The following is a 26,607-nucleotide window of genomic DNA, read 5'->3' as shown; positions in this document are numbered from 1 at the left end:
AACTATTCACCCCCCCAAAGTCAATACTTTGTAGAGCCACCTTTTGCAGCAATTACAGCTGCAAGTCTCTTGGGGTATGTCTCTATAAGCTTGGCACATCTAGCCAATGGGTTTTTTGCCCATTCTTCAAGGCAGAACTGCTCCAGCTCCTTCAAGTTGGATGGGTTCCGCTGGTGTACAGCAATCTTTAAGTCATACCACAGATTCTCAATTGGATTGAGGTCTGGACATTGACTAGGCCATTCCAAGACATTTACATGTTTCCCCTTAAACCACTCGAGTGTTGCTTTAGCAGTATGCTTAGGGTCATTGTCCTGCTGGAAGGTAGACCTCCGTCCCAGTCTCAAATCTCTGGAAGACTGAAACAGGTTTCCCTCAAGAATCTCCCTGTATTTAGCGCCAGCCATCATTCCTTCAATTCTGACCAGTTTCCCAGTCCCTGCCCATGAAAAACATCCCCACAGCATGATGCTGCCACCACCATGCTTCACTGTGGGGATGGTGTTCTCAGGGTGATGATAGCGTTTTCCTTGATGGCCAAAAAGCTACATTTTAGTCTCATCTGACCAGAGTACCTCCTTCCATATGTTTTGGGGAGTCTCCCACATGCCTTTTGGCAAACACCAAATTTGCTTATTTTTTTCTTTAAGCAATGGCTTTTTTCTGGCCACTCTTCCGTAAAGCCAAGCTCTGTGGAGTGTACGGCTTAAAGTGGTCCTGTGGACAGATACTCTAATCTCCGCTGTGGAGCTTTGCAGCTCCTTCAGGGTTATCTTTAGTATCTTTGTTGCCTCTCTGATTAATGCCCTCCTTGCCTGGTCCGTGAATTTTGGTGGGCGGCCCTCTCTTGGCAGGTTTGTTGTGGTGCTTGTTGTGGCGCTCACCACCTTCCGGAGACATTTGAAACCCCACCTCTTTAAGGAATACCTGGGATAGGATAAAGTAATCCTTCTACCCCCCCCACCCCACAGCGGAGTCACTCACCACCTTCCGGAGACATTTGAAACCCCACCTCTTTAAGGAATACCTGGGATAGGATAAAGTAATCCTTCTACCCCCCAAAAAAAAAATAATAATTGTAAAGTGGTTATCCCACTGGCTATAGGGTAAATGCACTTAACTTTGATCCCCTGCTGCTTTTGTACGTTTGCCCACTGACAAAGAAATTATCAGTCTATAATTTTAATGGTAGGTTTATTTGAACAGTGAGAGACAGAATAACAACAAAAAAATCCAGAAAAATGCATGTCAACAATGTTATAAATGGATTTGCATTTTAATGAGGGAAATAAGTATGCCACCAAGCTGGAATTGAGATTAGTAACTGCAGATCTGATGTTCAAAAGTTTTTGTCGATCATAAGAAAGGATAGCGGATACATTTAATGCAAAAAAGTAAAGATAAACGCCAAAATCACAAAATAGCAAAGCCATATAGTACGGCGCCATATAGCATCAGGTATCAGTCCCTATAATTTCATGCTTTGTGAACCTCATGCAGAATTGTGTCTCTCTCTCTGACTGAGCAGTGCTCCACTGAATGATTGGTGTAAGTGAAAGACTTGAATGCAGCATGAGGCATAGGTTCTCCCTTTGCTGCTGCTGGAAGATTGCCTCACTAAAGACTGTCAATCAACCACACACACACACACACACACACACACACACACTGACAGACTGAAGCTGAAGGGTTTAAATGAACCACTCTGGTAAGAAACACAACATACGTAATAAATACAGTGCATTACTATAATACAGTCTCAGGAGGTTGGTGGCACCTTAATTGGGGAGGACAGGCTCATAGTAATGGCTGGAACGGAATAAATGGAATGGTAATCTAAATGGATTCCATGTGTTTGATACCATTCCATTCACTCCATTCCAGCCATCCTCCCCTCAGCAGCCCCCGCACATTGACTCTGTACCGGTACCCTCTGTATATAACCTCCCTACTGTTATTTTATTTTACTGCTGCTCTTTAATTATTTGCTTTTTTTTTTTTTTTTTCTTAAACTGCATTGTTGGTTAAGGGCTTGTAAGTAAGCATTTCACTGTAATGTCTACACCTGTTGTATTCGGCGCATGTGGCAAATAACATTTTATTTTATTTGAGTACAGTACATACTGTTCCTTCACTTTAAATGATTAGAAGTGTATATATATATTCTATATATTGAGTCAACTCTGGAGGAACAGACTCACAGACAGGTGATATGCTGACAGACAGGAGAGGTTTCGGAAAGATCCACCGTTTAGCAATGTTTCACTGTGTATCATGCAGCTGTGTGTTTGTGTGCGCGTGCGTGCGTGCATGCATGCATGTGTTTGTGTGCATTTAATGATGTGTGAGTTTATCTGACTTAAGTTGTGCTTTTCTTCTATCTGTCCTTCACAAAAAGAAAGTCAGAGTTGCTATGACAACTGTTCTTATTCCTTCCTGCAGAATGAGAGAAGGAATGTACTGTATCTGTAATGGTATCACACCCTGAAACGGGCTTCTCACAGCTGACTGTAGAAATATACAACTATACAACATAGAACAGATGTAGGCTCAGTACATGGTCAGACAGTAGACCGCAGAGACTGGATAATTATGTGTGCATTAATTATCATCTTTCCGGTGTTTTCCATATTGAATGCATTATAGCATACTGTTTTTGTGTATTTGTATGCTGGCTTCACAAAATGAATTTCCATGTAAATGGTCAATAAGGTATATCGTATCATACAAGGTAATCAGCATGATGAGTGTCTTCAGGGTCATATGAAAGCTGCTGAATGCACTTAGTTTCACCTCTTGATTTATAAACTCAAATGAAGTGGCAGCTAGAGTGTGATGGCCACATGTAGCCAGCCGCACAGCTAAATATCCCTATCCTTTGCACTTTAACATTAATTTGCACCAAACATTTCATGTCTGATCAAATAATGACCCAACATAGTTGGGTCACATAGTTTTCATTTCAAATATCAAACAGACACCTTTATTGAATATTTATGTGTATAGTATATATTAATGTGTATTGATCTGTATACAGCGCTCATCTGTAAAATAGACCTTGGTCTCAGCATGACTAATCATGTTAATGATAATATTTATGCTCAAATTGTTAGGAATAGATCCTTGATCATTTATGTGTGTCTTTAAAGCCTACCTGCCATTCCCTTTAGATTCTGTGAGATTACCTTATGGCCTGAGTTAACCTGTGGAGTGGTGCCTGTTCTGCTGTGTAGACCTCCGTTAAATATTTATCTATGTTTGAGGTGGTAGAACAGTTTTACTTTTGTTAATTTACAGACCTCTTTATGCACTATGGTTTTGATTTCTCTTAATTTGTAAACAACCTCAAGTTTGAGAAAATAAAACCCCTAATATTTGCACCCGACTCAGTTGTCTCTTGTTGCCTGCTTGGTTGTCCCTTACATAAGAAGATTACATCCTCCTCCGACAGATAGATGGTTTATGTCTACTCCAGTATTGGATGGATGGATGGAAGGATGGAGGGAGGCAGGGAGAGGGAGGGGAGACAGTGTTGAAAGATTGATGCACTATTGCATTCTCCAAGCCTTGGCTGAAACAGGCCTGTTTAAATCCCAGTTCAACCTGCAGTCTGTTAAAGTAGTCACAATCAGCTTTGCATCTCCATAAGGACACATCAGTGACTCTCCCAGTCCTAGCGCTTCAATCCACAGGTTGACGGTTAAATGGGTGCATTCCAATTACACAGCACCAGGTATATGTCTCTATAATTTCCTGCTTTGTAAACCTCATGCACAAACATGGTCGCTCTCTGACTGAGTAGTGCTCCACTGATTGCTGGAAGTGAATGACTTGAATGCAGCAGGAGGCGCAGGTTCTCCCTTTGCTGCTGCTGGAAGAATGCCTCACCGAAGACTGTCAATCAACACACACACACTGACAGACTGAAGCTGACAGGTTTAAATGAACCACTCTGATGAGAAACACTTCATACATGCTGTTCCTTGACTTTAAATGAGGAGAAGTGTTCTATATATTGAGTCAACTCTGGAGGAACAGACTCATACACAGGTGATATGCTGACAGACAGGAGAGAGGTCTCATGCAGCTGTGTGTGTGTGTGTGTGTGTGTGTGCGTGCATGCTTGTGTATGTGCATTTAATGATGTGTGAGTTTATCTGACTTGAGTTGCGCTTTTCTACAGTCCTCCCTTCACAAAAAGAAAGTCAGTTGCTATGACAACTGTTCTTATTCATGCATACAGAATGAGAGAATGAATGTATCTGTAATGGCATCACACCTATCACACCCTGAAACAGGCTTCTCACAGCTGACTGTAGAAATATACAACTATACAACATAGAACAGATGTAGGCTCAGTACATGGTCAGACAGTAGACTGCAGAGACTGGATAATGACACTGAGTGTACAAAACATTAGGAACACCTGCTCATTCCATGACATAGACTGACCATGTGAATCCAGGTGAAAGCTATGATCCCTTATTGATGTCACCTGTTAAATCCACTTCAATCAGTGTAGATGAAGAGGAGGAGACAAGTAAAGAAGGATTTCTAAGCCTTGAGACAATTGAGACATCAGAGGGTGAATGGGCAAGACAAAATATTTATGTGCCCTTGAACAGGGTATGGTAGTAGGTGCCAAGCGCACCGGTTTGAGTGTGTCAAGAACTGCAATGCTGCTGGGTTTTTCACGCTCAACAGTTAGCCGTGTTTATCAAGAATGGTCCACCCCCCAAAGGACATCCAGCCAACTTGACACAACTGTGGGAAGCATTGGAGTCAACATGGGGCAGCATCCCTGTGGAACGCTTTCAACACCTTGTAGAGTCCATGCACCAACAAATTGAGGCTGTTCTGAGGGCAAAAGGGGGTGCAACTCAATATTAGGAAGGTGTTCCTAATGTTTTGTACACTCAGTGCATTTGTGCATTAATTATTATATTTCCATTGTTTTTTTTTTGTGTATTTGAATGCTTGCTTCACAAAATGAATTTCCATGTAAATGGACAATAAAGTACAGTATATCGTATCGAACAAGGAAATCGGCATGATGAGGGTCTTTAGGGTCATATGAAAGCTACAGAATTCCCTTTCAATTCTTAATTGATCAACTCAAAAGAAGTGGCAGCTAGAGTACTGTCACGCCCTGACTCTGGGGACTCCTATTTGTTGAGTCAGGGTGTGTATATTCTATGTTGTGTTGTTCTATGTTATAGGTTCTAGTATGGGTATTTCTATGTTGGCCGGTGTGGTTCCCAATCAGAGGCAGCTGTCGCTCGTTGTCTCTGATTGGGGACCATACTTATACTATTGGCACTAGTGGGTTGTGGGATCTTGTTCCGTGTGAGGTGTGTTGTTTGTGTATCGTGGACGTCACGTTTGTTGTTTTGTCGCTTGTTTATTAATTCCAAATAAACATGTATGCATATCACGCTGCGCCTTGGTCTGACCCGTCATTCAATGAACGTGACAAGTACAGAGATACAAGGACAAGCATCCACACACACACACACAAACACACACAGATGAGCGTCTGCTTTGTACCGCCTTTGATTTGTGATTGCACCTTGTGTATGCTTGTGTGTGTTTGTGTGCGTGCGTGCATGTGATGATGGTCATGGCTTTGATTAGAGATCGCGTCAGGGGTGTGTGTTATGAAATCACCGGCTGGACTCTCATTGGTGATTCTTTTCCCTCCCTCTTTTTCTTTTTGCAATTGTCTCTGTGACATTGGTTGAGTCCAGAGATACCAGAAAGAAGCTACTGACACTGAGGTTACTGCTGGAGAGGGAACACCAATGAAAACACATCACAAAGGTACACACAGCTTATACAACTATGGAGGATTACGCTTCATTCATCATCTGTCTGGTCTCTCTGAAGTCCTTATCTACATGGTTTGAGTGTGAGTACCTTTTGAACTCTTACGCATCGTTCATCTATACTGCTAGCCTTGGTGCAGACCCTTATCTTCCTCTCGTCTCCAGGATGGACTTGTCTAACTGTACAGAGGGGGTCTTCTCCCTGGGTGGGGGGGATGAGGGTGAGGGAGGGGAGGAGGGTTCTATAACCTCACCAAGTAAAATACTCCTCACCCTCACCCTGTCCCTGCTCGCTGTCATGACAACGGCCATCAACTCCCTGGTGATCACAGCCATCATTGTAACCAGGAAGTTACATCACCCGGCCAACTACCTGATCTGCTCTCTGGCGGTGACGGACCTGCTGGTGGCCATTTTGGTCATGCCCTTCAGTATCCTCTACATACAGAGGTAGCTACAAAGATTCAATAAATTATTGCACAATTGACTGATTTGTCTTGCAGGATAAAGTGTCTTACAGCATTTCAGATGTCCATATAGGCTTAAAAGACTTATCACAGTATACAGTTTGTGATCAAAATCATAATCAAGTGCAGTTACAAATGTAATCACTGTCAATATTCTGTCTGAATCCTCAGGGAGAGCTGGGTGATGGGCGAGGCTGTGTGTTATGTGTGGCTGAGTGTTGACATCACCTGCTGCACCTGTTCCATCCTCCACCTGGCAGCCATCGCTCTAGACCGCTACTGGGCCATTACTGACGCAGTGGAGTACTCACGCAAACGCACCGGCCTCCGAGCTGGGATCACTGTCGCTGTCGTCTGGTTCCTGTCCGTCCTCATATCCCTTCCCCCTCTGCTGTGGAGGAATCATGGTGGCGGGCCAGAGGAGGACCAGTGTCTGATAACGCACCACCACATTGCCTTTACCCTCTACTCCACCCTGGGAGCCTTCTATTTTCCCCTGCTCCTCATCCTCATCCTCTACTATAAGATCTACAGAGCAGCTCAGACTCTGTACCTCCGCAGGGGGGCCAGCAGAGCCAGCCAACATTCCTCCATGGTCAATGGAATCACCCTCCCCTCCTGCCCCACTGACGGAGACACCCTGAACCCCCCGGAAAAGTCCTACTCAGAGCCTTCCACGGAGGGCGACCGCGTGCGCATCACCGTAAAAAATCCCCAGAGCGAGTCGAGGCGGGAGCGTGAGTGTTCGTTGAGACGGCAGCGTATCTCAGGGACCAGGGAGCGGCGCGCTGCATCTACGTTAGGGCTGATACTGGGGGCCTTTGTGGTCTGCTGGATGCCTTTCTTCCTGAAGGAGGTGATCGTCAACACGTGTGGCTCCTGCAACACCTCCATAGAGCTGGCTGACTTCCTCACCTGGCTGGGGTACCTAAACTCCCTTATCAACCCTCTCATCTACACTATCTTCAACGAAGACTTTAAGAAGGCCTTCCAGAGACTGTTCAGGTGTAGTCATCGCCTCTGACACGGACAGAGAGGACACAAATTTGTATTTTATTTATTTAGACGCAAAAACAATACTTAAGAACGGGAAGCGTAGAAATAGCGCACATAGAACAGATCAACTGCTTCTTAGGCTCGCTTTCAATGAGAATGACAGATCTATAACTCACATTTCTATGTGAATTGGGTCAGTTCTCCCAAAAAGTTACATATTGCAACTTTAACGGCTGCGATAGGAGAAAACTGAGGATGGATCAACAACATTGTAGTTACTCCACAATACTAAACTAATTGACAGAGTGAAAAGAAGTAAGCCTGTACAGAATACAAATATTTCAAAAAATGCATCCTGTTTGAAATAAGGCACTAAAGTAAAACTGCAAGAAATGTGGCAAAGAAATTAACTTTACAGTGCCTTCAGAAAGTATTCATATCCCTTGACTTATTCCACATTTTGTTGTGTTACAGCATGAAATCAAAATGGGTTAAATGTAGTATTTTTTTCTCACACATCTACACAAAATACCCCATAATGACAAACTAAGTATTCAACCCCCTGAGTCAATACATGTTAGAATCAACTTTGGCAGCGATTTGGCAGCGAAGAGCTTTGCACACCTGGATTGTACAATATTTGCACATTCTTAAAAAAAATCTTCAAGCTCTGTCAGGTTGTTTGTTGATCATTGATAGACAGCCATTTTCAAGTCTAGTTATATATTTTCAAGTCGATTTAAGTCAAAACTGTAACTAGGCCACTCAGGAACATTCAATGGCGTCTTGGTAAGCAACTCCAGTGTATATTTGGTCTTGTGTTTTAGGTTATTGTCCTGCTGAAAGCTGAATTTGTCTCCCAGTGTCTCTTGGAAAGCACACTCGACCAGGTTTTCCTCTAGGATTTTGCCTGTACTTAGCTCTATTTCATTTCCTTTCATCCTAAAAAACTCCCTAGTCCTTGATAATGACAAGCATACCCATAACATGATGCAGCCACCACCATGCTTGAAAATATAAGGAGTGGTACTCAGTGATGTGTTGGATTTGCCCCAAACATAACTCTTTGTATTCAGGACATAAAGTTAATTTTTTTGCAGTTTTACTTTAGTGCCTTATTGTAAACAGGATGCATGTTTTGGAAATATTTGTATTCTGTACAGGCTTCCTTCTTCTTTTTACTCTGTCAATTACGTTAGCATTGTGGAGGAACTACAATGTTGTTGATCCATCCACAGTTTTCTCCTATCACAGCCATTAAACTCTGTAACTGTTTTAAAGTAACCATTGGCCTCATGGTGAAATCCCTGAGCGGTTTCCTTCCTCTCTGGCAATGGAGTTAGGAAGGACACCTGTATCTTTGTAGTGACTGGGTGTATTGATACACCATCCAAAGTGTAATCAAAAACGTCACAATTCTCAAAGGGATATTCAATGTCTGCTTTTTTTTTACCCATCTACCAATAGGTAATCTTCTTTGCAAGGCATTGGAAAAGCTCCCTGGTCTTTGTGGTTGAATCTGTGTTTGAAATTCACTGCTCGACTGAGGGACCTTGCAGATAATTGTATGTGTGGGGTAAAAGAGATGAGGTAGTCATTCAACAATCATGTTAAACACTTTATTGCACACAGAGCATATTTTGGCTTGCCATAACAGAGGTTAAATACATATTGACTCAAGACAGTTCAGCTTTTCATTTTTAATAAATTTGTAAAAATGTCTAAAAACATCATTCAACTTTGACATTATGGGGTATTGTGTCTAGGCCACTCACACAAAATGTAATATTAAGCCATTTTAAATTCAGGCTGTAACACAACAGAATGTGGGTAAAGTCAGGGCGTGTGAATACTTTCTGAAGGCACTGTTTGTCCTGAAGTTGCTTACCAAGACGACATTGAATGTTCCTGATTGGCCTAGTTCGTTTTGACTTAAATCTGCTTAAAAATCTATGGCAAGACTTAAACATGGCTGTCTAGCAATGATTAACAACCAACTTGAGAGAGCTTGAAGAATTTTAAAAAGAATAACATGCAAATATTGTACAATCCAGGTGTGGGGATTTACCCAGAAAGACTCACAGCTGTAATCGCTGCCAAAGGTGATTCTAACATGTATTGACTCAGGGGGTTGAATACTTATCTAATCAAGATATATTAGTGTTTTATTTTCTATAAGGTTTTTACAAATGTTAGAATTTTTCTTCCACTTTACATTACAATGAAATCCATTTTAATCCCACTTTGTAACACAACAAAATGTGGGAAAAGTCAAGGGGTGTGAATACTTTCTGAAGGCACTGTAAATCTGTAGTGACTGAAAGAATTTCAAGAGTTAGCCATCCCTGTGACCGGTATGGTATCTCGTACTTCTATAGGTTAGTAACGATGTTAGGTTGTTGTAATGTTACAAGCACACACACACATAAGCATGTGCACGCCATTCAGTTCTGAGTTGCGTTGGATCCGGGATAGCATCTGACTGCCTGAGATCAGATATTATCGACAGAGTAAAGACGAGACTAAATCTTTACCCGGAGGAAATTACCTGTAATACTCTGACAAGACTATGAGACACTCTAGCCAGGTCAGTCTAATGGGACTGGCACATTGCTGAGCTTTGGAGGAAAGTTAAGAGGACCTCAGATCCATAAGAGTCTATTTATAGAGAGCCATGAGGTCATCATCTCCTTGATGTTTGGATGGGTTACTGATGTGGTCGGATGGTGTTTATGACATTGAAGGAACGATGTTAAAATGAACAGACAGAAACTGGTTAAACTGTAGGATGAAACTCTGGACTTAAACCATCAGCCTCAATCATTTCAAGGTTTTAGAATAGCTGATAATGGTGTTTCTGTCTGTTCTATAACTATGAACCTCCCCAAGCTAGTAGACATATCTGAAATATAACATATAAAAAGTTTTGACTTATTCTCCAAACAATATTTGTTGTGATCATTGTTTTTGTTGAAGCTACAAAAGTAGTGATTAAAGATATTATGATACTCAATCAGTGTTGTTAATAAGCTATATATTCCACTTCTACAGTGCAACTTTTATCTTATATGCAATATGGGTACTTTATATTCTGTCTTAATACAGAGACCTCTATAGCTGATTAAAGAGAGCAAAAAAAAAGTTGCTCCACCATTGTCCTCCACCCGTAGCACAGAGAGCTCTGATTCAGAGGCACAGCCGGCTAATGAGTGTGTCATTAAGAGAGGAGGTGCTGGAATACTCATTATTTTACTCCCACTCATAAACTTAGAATAGTGTATGTATGCTTTTCTTACTGTAAGTACAGAGGGGTTTGTGAGGCAAATGTAAGGAGATTTGTTTTTGAAATAAACAACTAAATGACAAGGTTTCAAAATTATAATTTGATACAGTGTGTTCTCATGAAAATAATACGACGCCAGAAAGAGGGGAGTCATGGTTTTATTGAACTGTTCCATCAGATGATGCCTCCCCAACAGAACGTGCCTCCACTCTGATGTTCTATTACCTCAGACTATAGTTCCCTCCACACCCTGATGGTATTTATGTATCAATATCAGGGTAAAGATGAGGTATGCTATGATTTATACAGTATGAATCATATCTCACCTTTATCCTAGACGCATTTAAATACCATCTGGGTGAGGAACTAATACAATGTTACATCATTCTGAGGCAAGGGATAGCTGGTCTTAACAGTATCTTAATAATGTATGTATGTGAGTCTTCTTATTTTACAGCATGTGGAACAGGTTCTTGAACAGGTTGATAGATTCATCCCAGCACTGAGCACAGAAGGCTACAACAACAACAGTGACCGTCCCACACACTGTAAGCACGAGCACAATGTCAGAATTGTGTAATGACGCCCTCCTCAGGATGACAGCAGATTTGCAGGTTTTTCATTTCCGGTTTAGGAAAAATGCACAGAATTCAAACTGACAACAAGTTGACCGTGCTTTTGGAGTTTGTTGAAAAACAATAGATCTTTGTGAAATCTCAAGATGAACAACGAATCGTCAGAGAGCGAAGACGTTACGGTGGAGAGGCTGAAAAGGAAATATCTGGAAAGGAAACGGGTTAGTAATGTGTAACTTATATAGCTAACAAGCCAACTATTTAGCTAGCTAATAGTAACTAACTAGTCAGGTAGATAACCTTAGCTAGCAGGTTTGCTTGTTCCCATGGTAACGACCATTGAGTGCTCCAGCTAGCTAACTTTGTTTGCTAGCTAGCTAGCTGGATCACTCGGAGTCGTTACCAAGAGAACAAGCAATCCAGCTAGCTAGCTAACGTTGTCGACCTAGTTAGCTAACTAAATAGTTAGCTAGGTTTAGTTGGCTTGTTATTACTGGTACTAGGTTGTGCACGTACATGCAGTGACTGAACATGCTATAGCTCACTATTGCCATTTGACAGGTCTCTACAGAGCAGAAAGCAGCTACGCTGAGTGGAAGACACTACCATGGTGAGCAGCAGAGAGTGGTGAAGTCCCCCAGGTCTAGACGCACCACCACCAGAGAGATGAGAGGTTACAACAGAGCTCTACAGGAGCTGTTCCAGGCTGTCACCAACCCTCCAGACAGGTCAGTCTTTCTCCAGGCATTTCTTTCAGACCAACACCTTGTTATAATTGCTGGAGGCCTAGCTACTATATGCCACTAATGTGAGATGATGTGATGTGTACCTGTCTGATCACCCAGGTTGGACAGTGACTGCAGTCGGGGTGACAGTGAGGAGGACCTGAGTGAGAACTATACTTCCTGCCCTCTCCTGGACACACAGATCCACTACACAGAGACAGGTGTGTGTGGGGTCTTCTTATATTCAGCATGTGTCTCAACAGATGTAGCTAGAGAATGATTTTTTAAAATGTTGATAATAATGGTATTATATTCATATTAATAATAATCATATTAATCATACCAATAGCGCTTTCTTCAAACTGAAAACACTTGACAAAATAAACAGTGTATGAGTTTTTCTGTTTCAGATGTGACCCTGCCCTCCAGCCTGGCCCGTACCTCGGGCTCTCGCGAGACTGAGTCCACAGTAGGCCTGGCCAGAGGAGAAGAGGTGAGGGGGGAGAAAGAGGGGAGAGGGGTGAGGCAGCAGCAGTCCTCCCTTGTCCTCTCCCCCTCCGGCCCCTCAGTGATGGGACAGGTCTACCAGGAGATGCTACACATCTACCAACAACTACAGGCAGAACGTTTGAGCCAGCAGCAGTGGTCAGCCCAGCTCCAGGACAGAGAGAACAGACTGCTACAGCAAGAGGAGGTACACACACATCATCAGCAATCCCTCAAGGTCGAAGATGATCTCTTCTTCACAGGTTTTTTTTAAGTGCATTGTGTGAGTGGTTCTGATAATGTGTATATTCCGTCAGAGCCGCAGCGAGGAGGTGAGGCAGCTACAGGAGCAGCTGAGAGAGAGAACCAGGGAGAACAAGAGGTTAAAGTCCAGCTTCAACTCCATCAAGGAACTCAACGACACCATGAAGAAACAGGCAAGCATCTGCTTCAGCTGGCTGCTTTTTACCTAAGATCATGTGTCATGATGACATGTGACTGTCTTCCCTTATATACAGTGGCTTGCGAAAGTATTCACCCCCCATGGCATATTTCCAATGTTGTTGCCTTACAACCTGGAATTAAAATTGATTTTTGTGGGGTTTGTATCGTTTGATTTACACAACATGCCTACCACTTTGAAGATGCAAAATATTTTTTATTGTGAAACAAACAAGAAATAAGACAAAAAAACAGAACTTGACTGTGCAAAACTATTCACCCCCAAAGTCAATACTTTGTAGAGCCACCTTTTGCAGCAATTACAGCTGCAAGTCTCTTGGGGTATGTCTCTATAAGCTTGGCACATCTAGCCACTGGGTTTTTTGGCCATTCTTCAAGGCAGAACTGCTCCAGCTCCTTCATGTTGGATGGGTTCCGCTGGTGTACAGCAATCTTTAAGTCAGACCACAGATTCTCAATTGGATTGAGGTCTGGGCTTTGACTAGGCCATTCCAATACATTTAAATGTTTCCCCTTAAACCATTAGAGTGTTGCTTTAGCAGTATGCTTAGGGTCATTGTCCTGCTGGAAGGTGAACCTCCATCCCAGTCTCAAATCTCTGGAAGACTGAAACAGGTTTCCCTCAAGAATTTCCCTGTATTTAGTGCCAGCCATCATTCCTTCAATTCTGAACAGTTTCCCAGTCCCTGCCGTTGAAAAACATCCCCACAGCATGATGCTGCCACCACCATGCTTCACTGTGGGGATGGTGTTCTCAGGGTGATGAGAGGTGTTGGGTTTGCGCCAGACATAGCATTTTCCTTGATGGCTAAAAAGCTTAATTTGAGTCTCATCTGACCAGAGTACCTTCTTCCATATGTTTGGGGAGTCTCCCACATGCCTTTTGGCAAACACCAAATATGTTTGGTTATTTTTTTCTTTAAGCAATGGCTTTTTTCTGGCCACTCTTCCGTAAAGCCCAGCTCTGTGGAGTGTACGGCTTAAAGTGGTCTTTGGACAGATACTCCAATCTCCGCTGTGGAGCTTTGCAGCTCCTTCAGGGTTATCTTTGGTCTCTTTGTTGCCTCTCTGATTAATGCCCTCCTTGCCTGGTCTGTGAGTTTTGGTGGGCGGCCCTCTCTTGGCAGGTTTGTTGTGGTGCCATATTCTTTCAATTTTTTAATAATCGATTTAATGGTGCTCCGTGGGATTTTCAAAGTTTCTAATATTTTTTTATAACCCAACCCTGATCTGTACTTCTCCACAACTTTGTCCCTGACGTGTTTGGAGAGCTCCTTGGTCTTCATGTTGCCGCTTGCTTGGTGGTGCTCTTTGCTTAGTGGTGTTGCAGACTCTGGGGCCTTTCAGAACAGGTGTATATATACTGAGATCATGTGACACTTAGATTGCACACAGGTGGACTTTATTTAACTAACTATGTGACTTCTGAAGGTAATTGGTTGCACCAGATCTTATTTAGGGGCTTCATAGCAAAGGGGGTGAATACATATGCACACACCACTTTTCCGTTATTTATGTTTTAGAATTTTTTTCACTTCACCAATTTGGACTATTTTGTGTGTGTCCATTACATGAAATCCAAATAAAAATCAATTTAAATTACAGGTTGTAATGCAACAAAATAGGAAAAACGCCAAGGGGGATGAATACTTTTGCAAGGCACTGTATGACTGTTTTTCACCAAATATCACTAGACTCTTTGAAACCCCCCTGATAATATTCTCTGTGAATGATTAGTCTAACTGTAAAGCTATTCTGCCATATTGTACGGTCTACTCACATGAGGTTCAGACGTACAGTGCCTTCAGAAATTATTCATACCCCTTGACTTATTCCACATTTTGTTGTTACAGCCTGAATTCAAAATTGATTAAATGTATACTTTATCTCACCCATCTACACACCATAAGGACAAAGTGAAAACATGTTTTTAGAAATGTTTTCAAATTTATTGAAAATTAAATACAGAAATATCTCATTTAATTAAATATTCACACCCCTGAGTCAATACTTTGTAGAAGCACCTTTGGCAGTGATTACAGCTGTGAGTCTTTCTGGGTAAGTCTCTAAAAGCTTTCCACACCTGGATTGTGCAACATTTGCCCATTTATTATTTTCAAAATTCTTCAAGCTCTGTCAAATTGGTTGTTGATCATTGCCAGACAACCATTTTTAGGTCTTGCCATAGATTTTCAAGTAGATTTAAGTCAAAACTACAACTCAGCCACTCAGGAACGTTCACGGTCTTCTTGGTAAGCAACTCCAGTGTAGATTTGGCCATGGGATTTAGGTTATTGTCCTTCTGAAAGGTGAATTCATCTCCCAGTGTCTGGTGGAAAGCAGACTGAACCAGGTTTTCCTCTAGGATTTTGCCTGTGCTTGGCACCATTCCGTTTCTTTTTTATCCTGAAAAACTCCCCAGTCCTTAACGATTACAAGCATACACATAACATGATGCAGCCACCACTATGCTTGAAAATATGGAGAGTGGTCCTCAGTACTGTGTTGTTATGTTTGGGGCAAATCTAATACAACACTTTGTATTCAGGACAAAAAGTGAATTGCTTTGCCACATTTTGTATTCTGTACAGGCTTCCTTCTTTTCACTCTGTCAATTAGGTTAATATTGTGGAGCAACTACAATGCTGTTGATCCATCCTCAGTTTTCTCCTATCGCAGCCATTAAACTCTGTAACTGTTTGAAAGTCACCATTGGCCTCATGGTGAAATCCCTGAGCGGTTTCCTTCCTCTCCGGCAACTGAGTTCGAAGGACGCCTGTATCTTTGTATTGACTGGGTGTATTGATACACCATCCAAAGTGTAATTAATAACTGCACCATGTTCAAAGGAATATTCAATGTCTGCTTTTTTTTTACCCATCTACCAATAGGTGCCCTTCTTTGCGAGGCATTGGAAAACCTCCCTGGTCTTTGTGGTTGAATCTGTGTTTGAAATTCACTGCTCGACTGAGGGACCTTGCAGATAATTGTATGTGTGGGGTACAGAGATGAGGTAGTGATTCAACAATCATGTTAAACACTATTATTGCACACAGAGTGAGTCCATGCAACTTATTATGTGACTTGTTAAGCAAATATTTACTCCTGAACTTATTGCCTCAAGACATTTCAGCTTTTCATTTTTTATTAGTTTGTAAAAATGTCACTTTGACATTATGGGGTATTGTGTGTAGGCCAGTGACAAAACATATCAATTTAATCAATTTTAAATTCAGGCTGTAACACAACAAAATGTGGAAAAAGTCAAGGGGTGTGAATGCTTTCTGAATGCACTGTATAACTGTCTCGACTGACCACAGGAGGGCGCTGGTTCTGATGGATCACTTCATTAGAACGTTGTGTAGTGAGTTGCTCTGAATAAAAGTGTTTACTAACTGTTTGTGTTGTATGATTGTATTGTGTTCAGCTGAATGAGCTGAGTGAGCAGAACAAGTGTCTGGAGAATCAGTTCAGGAAGGTCCAAGCTCGGCTAGAGAACCTTCAGGTAGGAAGGCAAACAACAAGCAAAATAGACCTGTATTATTCAGACCCTCGTCCTATACAATACTGTCTGTTCATTTTCATGTTATTTTCTCTCTCTCTAGAGGAAGTATGAATACTCCATGGCACAGAAAGGGAGAGAGAACGTTTGTCAGAAGACCATTGAGTCCAAACCTTCTAAACCCGAGAAGAAAGCCACCTCTAAGCCAGCCAAGGTATGTGCATGGTACAGTTGAAGTCGGAAGTTTACATACACCTTAGCCAAATACATTTAAACTCAGTTTTTCACAATTCCTGACATTTAATCCTAGTAAATATTCCCTGTCTTAGGTCAGTTAGGATCACCACTTTAAAGAATGTGAAATGTCAGAATAATAGTAGAGAGAATGATTTATTTCAGCTTTTATTTCTTTCATCACATTCCCAGTGGGTCAGAAGTTTACATACACTTAATTAGTATTTGGTAGCATTGTCTTTAAATTGTTTAACTTGGGTCAAACGTTTTGGGTAGCCTTCCACAAGCTTCCCACAATTTGGGTGAATTTTGGCCCATTCCTCCTGACAGAGCTGGTGTGACTGAGTCAGGTTTGTAGGCCTCCTTGCTCGCACATGCTTTTTCAGTTCTGCCCACAAATTTCCTATAGGATTGAGGTCAGGGCTTTGTGATGGCCACTCCAATACCTTGACTTTGTTGTCCTTAAGCCATTTTGCCACAACTTTGGAAGTATGCTTGGGGTCATTGTCCATTTGGAAGACCAAGCTTTAACTTCCTGACTGATGTCTTGAGATGTTGCTTCAATATATCTACCAAATATTCCTTCCTCATGATGCCATCTATTTTGTGAAGTGCACCAGTCCCTCCTGCAACAAAGCACCCCCACAGCATGATGCTGCCACCCCCGTGCTTCACGGTTGGGATGGTGTTCTTCGGCTTGCAAGTGACCCTCTTTTTCCTCCAAACATAACGTTGGTCATTATGGCCAAACAGTTCTATTTTTGTTTCATCAGACCAGAGGACATTTTTCCAAAAAGTACGATCTTTGTCCCCATATGCAGTTGCAAACCGTAGTCTGGCTTTTTTATGGCGGTTTTGGAGCAGTGGCTTCTTCCTTGCTGAGTGGCCTTTCAGGTTATGTCGATATAGGACTAGTTTTACTGTGGATATAGATACTTTTGTACCTGTTTCCTCCAGTATCTTCACAAGGTCCTTTGCTGTTGTTCTGGGATTGATTTGCACATTTCGCACTAAAGTACATTCATCTCTAGGAGACAGAACGCGTCTCCTTCTTGAGCGGTATGACGGCTGCGTGGTCCCATGGTGTTTATACTTGCGTACTATTGTTTGTACAGATGAACGTGGTACCTTCAGGCGTTTGGAAATTGCTCCCAAGGATGAAGCAGACTTGTGGAGGTCTAAAAAAAAAATTCTGAGGTCTTGGCTGATTTCTTTTGGTTTTCCCATGATGTCAAGCAAAGAGGCACTGAGTTTGAAGGTAGGCAACGAAATACATCGACAGGTACACCTCCAATTGACTCAAATTATGTCAATTAGCCTATCAGAAGCTTCTAAAGCCATGACATCATTTTCTGGAATTTTCCAAGCTGTTTAAAGGCACCGTCAACTTAGTGTATGTAAACTTCTGACCCACTGGAATTGTGATACAGTGAATTATAAGTGAAATAGTCTTTCTGTAAACAATTGTTGGAAAAATTACTTGTGTCATGCAGAAAGTAGATGTCCTAACCTACTTGCCAAAACTATAGTTTGTTAACAAGAAATTTGTGGAGTGGTTGAAAAACTAGTTTTAATGACTCCAACCTAGGTGTATGTAAACTTCCGACTTCAACTGTATACAGCATGCGTGTGTACATGCCCATTTCCACTGGGCGCGGTGGGTACTGACTGCTAGTGTTATTAGTGTGTTAGCTGTGATTGTAACTAATGCAGCCCTAACCCCACACATACTCCCTGATGAAGACTCATAGACTGGTACTGTAATTATTCTAATCAACAGTGGTGGTGGTTGTTTCTAACTACCTTTTAAAGTCGAATTTCCTTTCAATGTGTTTGTTTGGAAAACACACCACTTAGTATGGCCAGACCCTAACCATATATAATGATGATGAAGATGATGATGATGGTTTCTGGTTGTCTCATTCTGCAGGGCGGTGTAAGTCCCGCCCCTTTCAGGCTGCTGGCGTTGCTATTGGATTGGGTTCTAGACGGACAGGCATTTCCTCCAGTAGCAGGAGACAGCAGAATAGCCCAGGGTCAGCAGCACACGTCACCAGTGGTCTCTCTCCAGGACAGGTGCTCTAAGGTGGGAGGACTGGACTGGTCCGGGGCGGTGGGAGGACTGGACTGGTCCGGGGCGGTGGGAGGACTGGACTGGTCCGGGGCGGTGGGAGGACTGGACTGGTCCGGGGCGGTGGGAGGACTGGACTGGTCCGGGGCGTTGTGGCTTGTTTTCTCTTATTCACTTTATGTTGTTATGATGTCCCAGGCTTTGTGTTGATCCTGTGTTTTGTGGTTTATAATGTTTTGTTCATATTTTGTTGTTGTTTATAGTTTTGTTTATATTGTGTTGTTTGTATTGTCTTGTTGACCCCCTGTCTCTAGGTTTTGCCTTTGTTGGTAGAGCAGCTGCAGCAGTCCTCTGCATCACCAGACCCATCTGGCACCCTGTCCCTAATCAAATTTATATACTGGAGCCTGAGAGAGATAGACAACAGCACACAGGTAATACACTACACAACAACACAAACTGAGACTGCATTCTCCTCCCAGCTGTGAGAAAAAGCCTTTGATTTAACATCCAGTTGAGTTTAATTTTGTTTTCACACTGTAAACATTATGTTATTGAATCCTGTGTGTTGGTCTGTGTCCTGTGCTGGCCTGGCCAGTATGTGGTTTATTAATGTGGGGTACATTAGAAGTTTTCAAGTTTTATTAGTCGTATGTAGAACAGGCTGTGTGTGTGTCTGGTGAATAGACATCTCACTGACCGAGAGAGGCTCAGACCCAGCTGGATAGAATGGACCCCCAGCATCTCTGTCTGGTTCTCAATGAAAACATGCCCAGCCCAGCGAGTCAACAACAAGCATAGATGCCATCCCGGATCCAACGCCACTCAGAACTGAAACGTGTGTTTTTGTGGGGTGTGTGTTTGTTTGTCTGGCAGTGTCAGGGCAACTATTTGACATGCTTGATGCAACATTACTGCAACATGTTGAGTGTGAACCACAAGGCCAGAAACATAATCTCTGTGGATTTAATCACAACGCTGACTCCCACTGACTCCTAAATGTGAGTATGTGTGTGTCTCTGTGTGTGTAGCCGGTTGCTCTGTCATCCACTCTGCGGCGTCTGGGGGAGGAGGTGTCCAGGGTTCCGACCCAGCAGCAGGACCCCAGCGGCCCTCTGAAGACCAGGGGCCCCCCTCCACCTTCCTCTCTGTACAGGAGCCTCTGTCCCCACACACGTCTCCTCTCCTCCCTCATCATCCTCAGGACCATCACCCAGGGTAAAACCCTGCTACACTACATATACACACACTGTATAATGCAAACAATTATCCAATAATTCTATATTCTTCCTAAATCCAAGGGATATCCTTTGATATGTCTGTCAATTTGTTTTTGGTGTAGTTATGTGAAGACCCCAGCAGAGGGCAGTGTGGTTTTCCATTGGGAATGAATACAGGTTTATATAATTGTCTCTATCTAGTGAGTGAGTAACTCATACAGTAGTAAAGGGAAATGCTCTGTAGAGAGCCGTGCAGCTATCAATCAATCAACCAACCAACCAACCAATCAAATGTTATTTGTTTCGTGCTTTTCACAAGTACATTTGTGAGCAAGTTCTTAACAGCAACCCAGGCCTAAACCCCCAAAGTGCAAGCTCTCTGCCAGGTTGGCTCAGTTCTATCTCTGGATTGACATGAAACTGGGTTGTTCATATAGGAAGAATAGTTCCTCTTATTTCCTCTTATTTCTTTAATAGGTACCATGTCAGACTGATCTATCAGGCGCCAAAAAGCTTTTAACCGACTACAGAAAAACATCAGAACTAATAAAAAACAGTCTGCATCAGAGCCATATCTGTCTGAAATTATAGGCAGGCAGACAGACAGAGAGACAGACAGAAGGGATTCAAATGAGACACTAAGCTGTTTGTGCTGTGGGTCTGGGTCATGGAAAGAAAACAAAGCTTTCTGGAAACTCAGCCCCCTTAATGGGTTTGGACCAGAGAAAGAGAGGCAGGCTGGCTTTGGGTCAGGGGGGTTCTGGTGTACCCCTCCTGCCCAGTTACAGACTACATTGCTGTGTATCTGGAGATCATCAGTGACACAGGCCCCATAAAGATGTCTTCTCAGTAACCAGGTTGTCTCTCCTAGCCACTCTCACTCTGTCTGCTTTTACTGGGTTGTTCATTATCCATTACTCCTGTCTGTACGGCTCTGACTTGGGGAGAGAGGAGCAAGCAGACATGCAGGGCAGAACAGCATTTTGTCAGGGTCACATTCAGAGTGTCAGCTCCAGTGTGATTTATCCCTCGGGCTTTAGACAGACCTGTTAACTGATCTCACATATCTAGGTGAGCCTCCAGCTGGGATGGGATAAGTGTTGGTAGCAGAGAGATGGGGGTTGGGTTTCAGTGGCAGTGTCCAGGTTGTCTGTGTGACCTAACTCTCCTCTTTTCCCTCCAGCTGACATCCTAGCCCAGGTGTTGGACTCCCTCCACAGTGACCTGGTGTGTGTGGATGTCCGGGGGCTGTTTCTTCAGTACGGGGGAGTGTCTGTCCTCCTAGCCCTGCTCCGAGGAAGGAAGGGGGGGCTGCAGACCCCCATAGACATCCTACTGCAGCTCAGCGCAGAGTCACGTAAGTATAGATACACTACTTCTCTCACTATTAATCAAAGGTAACCTGTGTGTGGTGTGAAATGGAAATGTGTTCTTTGCATATCACACTCCCCCTGAGACACCCTCGGAGAGTGGGGTCACAGCCAGGGTCTGCCATTATTGACGCCGACCCTGGTTAAGTGCCTTGCTCAAGGGCAGATCGACAGATTTCACCTTGTCTGCTCAGGGATTCGAGCTAGCAACCCTTTGGCTACTGGCCCAATGCTCTAACCGCTAAGATACCTGCCGCCCTCAGTCAGTGCAGCTCTAAGTCCCATGAGTATGGAGACATCCCACGAATTCCCACCACAATGTACTGTCTCTCCATAACAGCACATTTACATTTTGGTCATTTAGCAGACACTCTTATCCAGAGCGACTTACAGTTAGTGAGTGCATACATTTTCATACTGGCCCCCCGTGGGAAACGAACCCACAACCCTGGCGTTGCAAGCGCCATGCTCTACCAACTGAGCTACAGGGGACAGTTACAGTATGCTCCTATTATGTGTTTTATGTTTGACTAATTTATGACTGCTGGTTGAGGCAAGGAGCCATGTCATTGGCTGATACTGAACAGAGTGTGTGTGTGTGTGTGTTTTGTGTGTATGTGTGTGTGTGTGTGTAAGCGAGAGACACTGAGCAGAGCTAGGCTCTTGGTCCCCTAAAGTCTAGTGTGGCAGGTGGAGATCTCTGCACCCCACTATGATTTATGAGAGAGAGGTGAGAGCTGGTGATTAGCGTGGTTTACAGGGGAGTAATGAAGTGAGTGTGAGTGAGGCCATGAGGGGGAGTTGGTGTTCACACCTGAAGGTCACCATTAAACTGCCTGACACACACCTCCCCTGTCTTGTACTACTGCAGCATGCTCAGTGTCTGCCTACAATGCAGCCTCCTCAACCCCCCTGTACAGTACGGTATGGCTGGGCTCCTTCATGCAGTTCACACCTGAAGGTCAACTTAATTTCCCCTCTGTGGCTGCCCTGTTAAGGCGCCTGCATACTAGGTTGGGTTTGTCCTAGCAGAACTCGTCTAGGTGAAGTGAACGTCTGTGCCTCGCATACTCCCTTAAAAGACCTTCACTTGAAAAACGAGAAAAAAGCAGCAAAAGTACTGTTTGTCCATCTTGAGACGCTATAGCCAGTATACATTTCCTCAAAATAGTCTGAATTAATCTAAGATAAATCACAAGAAATATGTCATTAATTTTGACATGAAAACAAGTCATCTCTCGTTGAATGACAACAAACACTTCATTCAAGAACCCCTACTGTTGCCTCAATAAAATATTTTGTGGCACGAACAGCTGAAAAAATCAGTGCCGAAGACCAAATCAAACAAAAACGTCACAAAATGTAATATGTGCACGAACTGTTTTGGATGGGATGCAGATGCCTTTATACTGTATACGCCTGTGTAGTGTCTGTCACTGACACACACAGGGGTCTGGTTCACACCTGCAGGTCACCCTCTCCCCAGTGTGTGTCCTGTCCTGTCCTGTCCTACAGTAGGCCTGCTTAGTGTCTGTGCCCAAGGCGAAGCCCCCATATAACTCTCTCAGGCTATATTTACAGTAATCCAGTCCATGTGTCCTATAGAGACAGGGGAGAACCAGGGGGGACCATAAAGAGAACCTCTCCCCTAAATCAGCATGGACATGGACCATTCCACCACTGACCCATAGTGTTTGAAGTTTCTCTCCCCTGTCCCACATACAGTACGGCTAAAAGGGCCTGAGGAGGGGAGAGGCTAGGGACCAGATGGAGGTGTGTGTCTAGCTCCCTGCTACAGTAACAGGGATGGACCTCCTGGGTCTCTGCCAGTCTGCTAAAGTACAGTAGCTACAGTAACATCATGAGGCTGTCTCTAAAGCAGATTGCTTTTTCACGCACAATTACCCCCCAAGTTACTCTACTCCTTTATTCCCTATTGAACCTATCACAGGGAAAATAAATGTTTGAATTGAATCCCCCAGGTCATTTTTGTACTTGTTTTTTTGTGCGAGTATGTGTTCTCAGTCAACTGAACCAGTAAAATAAAGTAAAATAAAAAATGTGTTGTTTGTAAAAATAGAAATGTGTAGGAATTTTGGGGCAGTTGTATGTTGGTTATGAGAAGTACTGTGTCATGTTGGGTCAATGACTTTGTCACGTATTCTACACTTATCGTTGTGATTGTAGTCTGTCCAGACTCTTACCATACTGCCTGACTGGCTCTGATGCTCCAAACACTCTTTTATTGACTTATCTGAGAGAAAAATGCAGAGATCTATGCCTCCCTTCTCCTATCAGGTCAATCTGTTTGTGTTTATGTATCCAAAGACAAGAGTTAACACTGACAATATGGACTCTTCTTGAAGTGAAATCATGTAGATTTACTCTCGTTGGCTGAGTGGAATTGATTAGCATCTGTACTACGACTGGAACACTTCAGCTGGGTTCCTGATCCATTCTGCTCACAGCAGAGACTGGTTGTAGAGTTGTAGGCCAGATGATGGGATGACTTGGCAGGTTAACAGGAGTAGACAGGACTGTGTAGGGTTCTTCAATGGAACTGTCTGTCTGCCTGTGTGTAACAGTGCCTGTTAACTATCATCAATAATTTGGATAGCCACGCTAGCATCACCCTCATGTGGGTGCTAGCAAGCATGCTAGATAGTGATATGTATCAATAGCCAATCCAGTAGGGGCTGGAAGCTATAGTGAGCTTCGATTGGTCAATCGTGCCGCGATATCGCAGAGTATTTGCATAAAGTTCAGCTTTCCCCAACTTAGGTCCCGCCTTGTTCACCCTCTCTCGCCCATGCTCGCATCGCCCACCGGTGCCTCCGACTATGTCACTCCCTCCATCAAAAATAAATGGCTTCCGTTGTTTCATCACCCACATCTTCTTCAGTTAACACTAACCGTAAGGTTCTTCAGTGGAACTGTCTGTCTGCCTGTGTGTATAGGGCTCTTCAGTGGAACTGTCTGTCTGCCTGTGTGTATAGGGCTCTTCAGTGGAACTGTCTGTCTGTCCATCTGTATACCTATCTAAGTGTTTCCCTCTCTGCAGGGTATCTTTCTGAGTTCCTGTCTGCGTGCAGCACTGAAGAGTTCTTCTGTACAGCAGCTCTCCTTGTGAAGAACCCCAGACTAGAACTTCCTCTTCTGGAGAAACTCTCCATCATCCTCCAGAAACTCTCCAAGATCAGGTGTGACAGACTGATCATGTTCTTTTGTCTGGACTCAGAATCATGATTAGCTAAATCAGGCATGTTAATGCAAGGTTGGAACAAAAACCTGAACCCCCCATTAGCGGAGTTGGAAACCCCTGGGCACTGTGTCTTAGTAGGGCGTTGGGCCACCACGAGCCACCAGAACAGCTTCACTGTACCATGGCACAGATTCTACAAGTGTCTGGAACTCTATTGGAGGGATACGACACCATTCTTCTATGAGAAATTCCATAATTTGGTATTTTGTTTATGGTGGTGGAAAACGCTGTCTCAGGCGCCGCTCCAGATTCTCCCATAAGTGTTCAATTGGGCTGAGATCTGGTGACTGAGACACACACACACACACACACCCTTTAAAACCCTATGCTCCTTTGAGACTCCTCTTTCAAAGTCAGATCTCTTCATCTAGCCATGGTAGCCAAAATAATGGGCAACTGGGCATTTTAATACATGACCCAAAGCATGATGGGATGTTAATTAACTCCGGAACCACACCTGTGTGGAGGCACCTGTTTTCAATATACTTTATATCCCTCATTTACTCTAGTGTTTCCTTTATTTTGACAGTTACCTGTAGATGAGAGGTGACCCACATTACCTTCCAACAGAACCCTCTGTTTAACTCTATAGGACCAAAGTATATCTAATAATATAGGACCGATTATTACAAGATCCTGTGCATTTGTAACATGTGGTAGTAGGTATACTATCATTCATAGACCCAATGTTACATACCCTCTTGTTTTCTGGTTTTCACAGGAAGAACAGACGGCTGTTTGAGCTCTGCTCTCTTCATCTGCTGCTGCAGGAGATGCACAGGACTACTGACCCTACACACACCTTCTTATTACTGAACCTTAGCTCTATACTACTCAACCTGAAATAACACACACACACTCACACACATAACCTTATTGTGGTGGTGCCTTTTTATTTTTGTCAAATGTTGTAATATGTTTTTATATGATCTTAACCTATATATTGTATGCAACTGTACATTGTTTTCAACTTGTCTACCATCTGCTATGAAATGAGCATCATGTTGGGAGTGGCTATAATGTTTGTCTCATGCATTCTGAGGCGAAGATGATTTCACTAGGAAGTTTTAACAGCAATAAACAAAGAAATGACGGGAAACAGTGTTTGATTCCTCTGTCATATAGTTATGAGATACATTAGTTTTATTTGTGTCACATATGTTTTCTATAAGCCTGTTTGTTTGTTATGGGCTAAAGCTGGAAATCGGACCCTGAGTTTTCTAACGAGTCCAGAATGGTTCTGTTTGGTGACGGTGAGGAGAATATCACACTGACAGACATGTCATATCTGATCTGTCCTCCTCTGTAAAGAGCCCTGTTAGTCAGTACGTTGAATAAAATCTAATTTCAACTTACTCTGCTGGTTCGTCAGGGTGTTTGACCCTGTTCACCTTGGAATGTAAGGCAAACTGCCTATTATTATCCAGACTTTTCTAAAATGTTGGTCTTCATCACTTCACCTCACAAATATAAGTCCTGCATAAGTGTGTGGTGTTGGCAAGCAAGCGCTGCAGAACGGTCTTGTGGGGGTGCGGGTACCAGTTACTTTAGTAAGGCTCTATAACAGTCCTAAACACTTCTTACTGCTTCAGAACCTGTCACTAACTGATTTATTGACTATCATTAGTTACATTACTAACTATGGGCCCACAGTGGGTCTGCTATATGTCCTCCACACACACACACACGCACAGCCCCTGCGCAGCGTCAGGCCTTGAGCTGCGGTCCCTGTCATTTATGTTAGTGTTTCCCAGTGGAGCAGATCTCAGTGGAAACTCCGTTAAAGACTCCCTGGCCTCCAATCTGGCCAGTCTACCTCATTAGAACACTATTTACCTGTTTAACATCAGTGGCTACACTTCACCACAGATATAAAGTCACTCAATCATGTTGGAATTTACAGACCACCAAATGTATATTATTTCTCTGAGTTAGCTGAGTTATGAGATGGCAGCAGAGTGGTATGTGATGCAGTTAAAGCATTGTGCATCAGTTGTGTACCTGACTGGAAATCTAGTCCTGAGAGAGTGTACTGTGAGTGGAACAATGTGCTTGGTGAGAGAGCGAGCATGGCCACAGCAGCCTGTTCGTCTGGGCATTCACTCCTTATTAATGAAGAGGACTGGGTC

General features: G+C 43.2%; 2 protein-coding genes across 2 annotated transcripts; both read left to right on the top strand.

Annotated features, from left to right (window-relative positions):
* Positions 1-5,991: 5,991 nt before the first annotated feature.
* Positions 5,992-7,371, top strand: LOC121536143 (5-hydroxytryptamine receptor 1F-like). Its single transcript, XM_041843428.1, has 2 exons — positions 5,992-6,275; positions 6,464-7,371. The coding sequence occupies exons 1-2, from the start codon at positions 5,992-5,994 to the stop codon at positions 7,314-7,316; spliced, it is 1,137 nt and encodes a 378-aa protein (XP_041699362.1). The 3' UTR covers positions 7,317-7,371.
* Positions 7,372-10,900: 3,529 nt separating this feature from the next.
* LOC121536936 (coiled-coil domain-containing protein 138) lies at positions 10,901-25,793 on the top strand. Its single transcript, XM_041844600.2, has 13 exons — positions 10,901-11,367; positions 11,708-11,874; positions 11,992-12,092; positions 12,282-12,565; positions 12,675-12,794; positions 16,247-16,324; positions 16,425-16,535; positions 18,486-18,641; positions 18,941-19,060; positions 19,658-19,844; positions 21,030-21,203; positions 24,278-24,416; positions 25,200-25,793. The coding sequence occupies exons 1-13, from the start codon at positions 11,293-11,295 to the stop codon at positions 25,324-25,326; spliced, it is 1,839 nt and encodes a 612-aa protein (XP_041700534.1). The 5' UTR covers positions 10,901-11,292; the 3' UTR covers positions 25,327-25,793.
* The last annotated feature ends 814 nt before the right edge of the window (positions 25,794-26,607 follow it).

This window comes from Coregonus clupeaformis, chromosome 23 (assembly GCF_020615455.1).
Source record: "Coregonus clupeaformis isolate EN_2021a chromosome 23, ASM2061545v1, whole genome shotgun sequence".
NCBI classification, from domain to species: Eukaryota; Metazoa; Chordata; class Actinopteri; order Salmoniformes; family Salmonidae; genus Coregonus; species Coregonus clupeaformis.
This window is presented reverse-complemented; position numbering and strand designations above follow the sequence as displayed.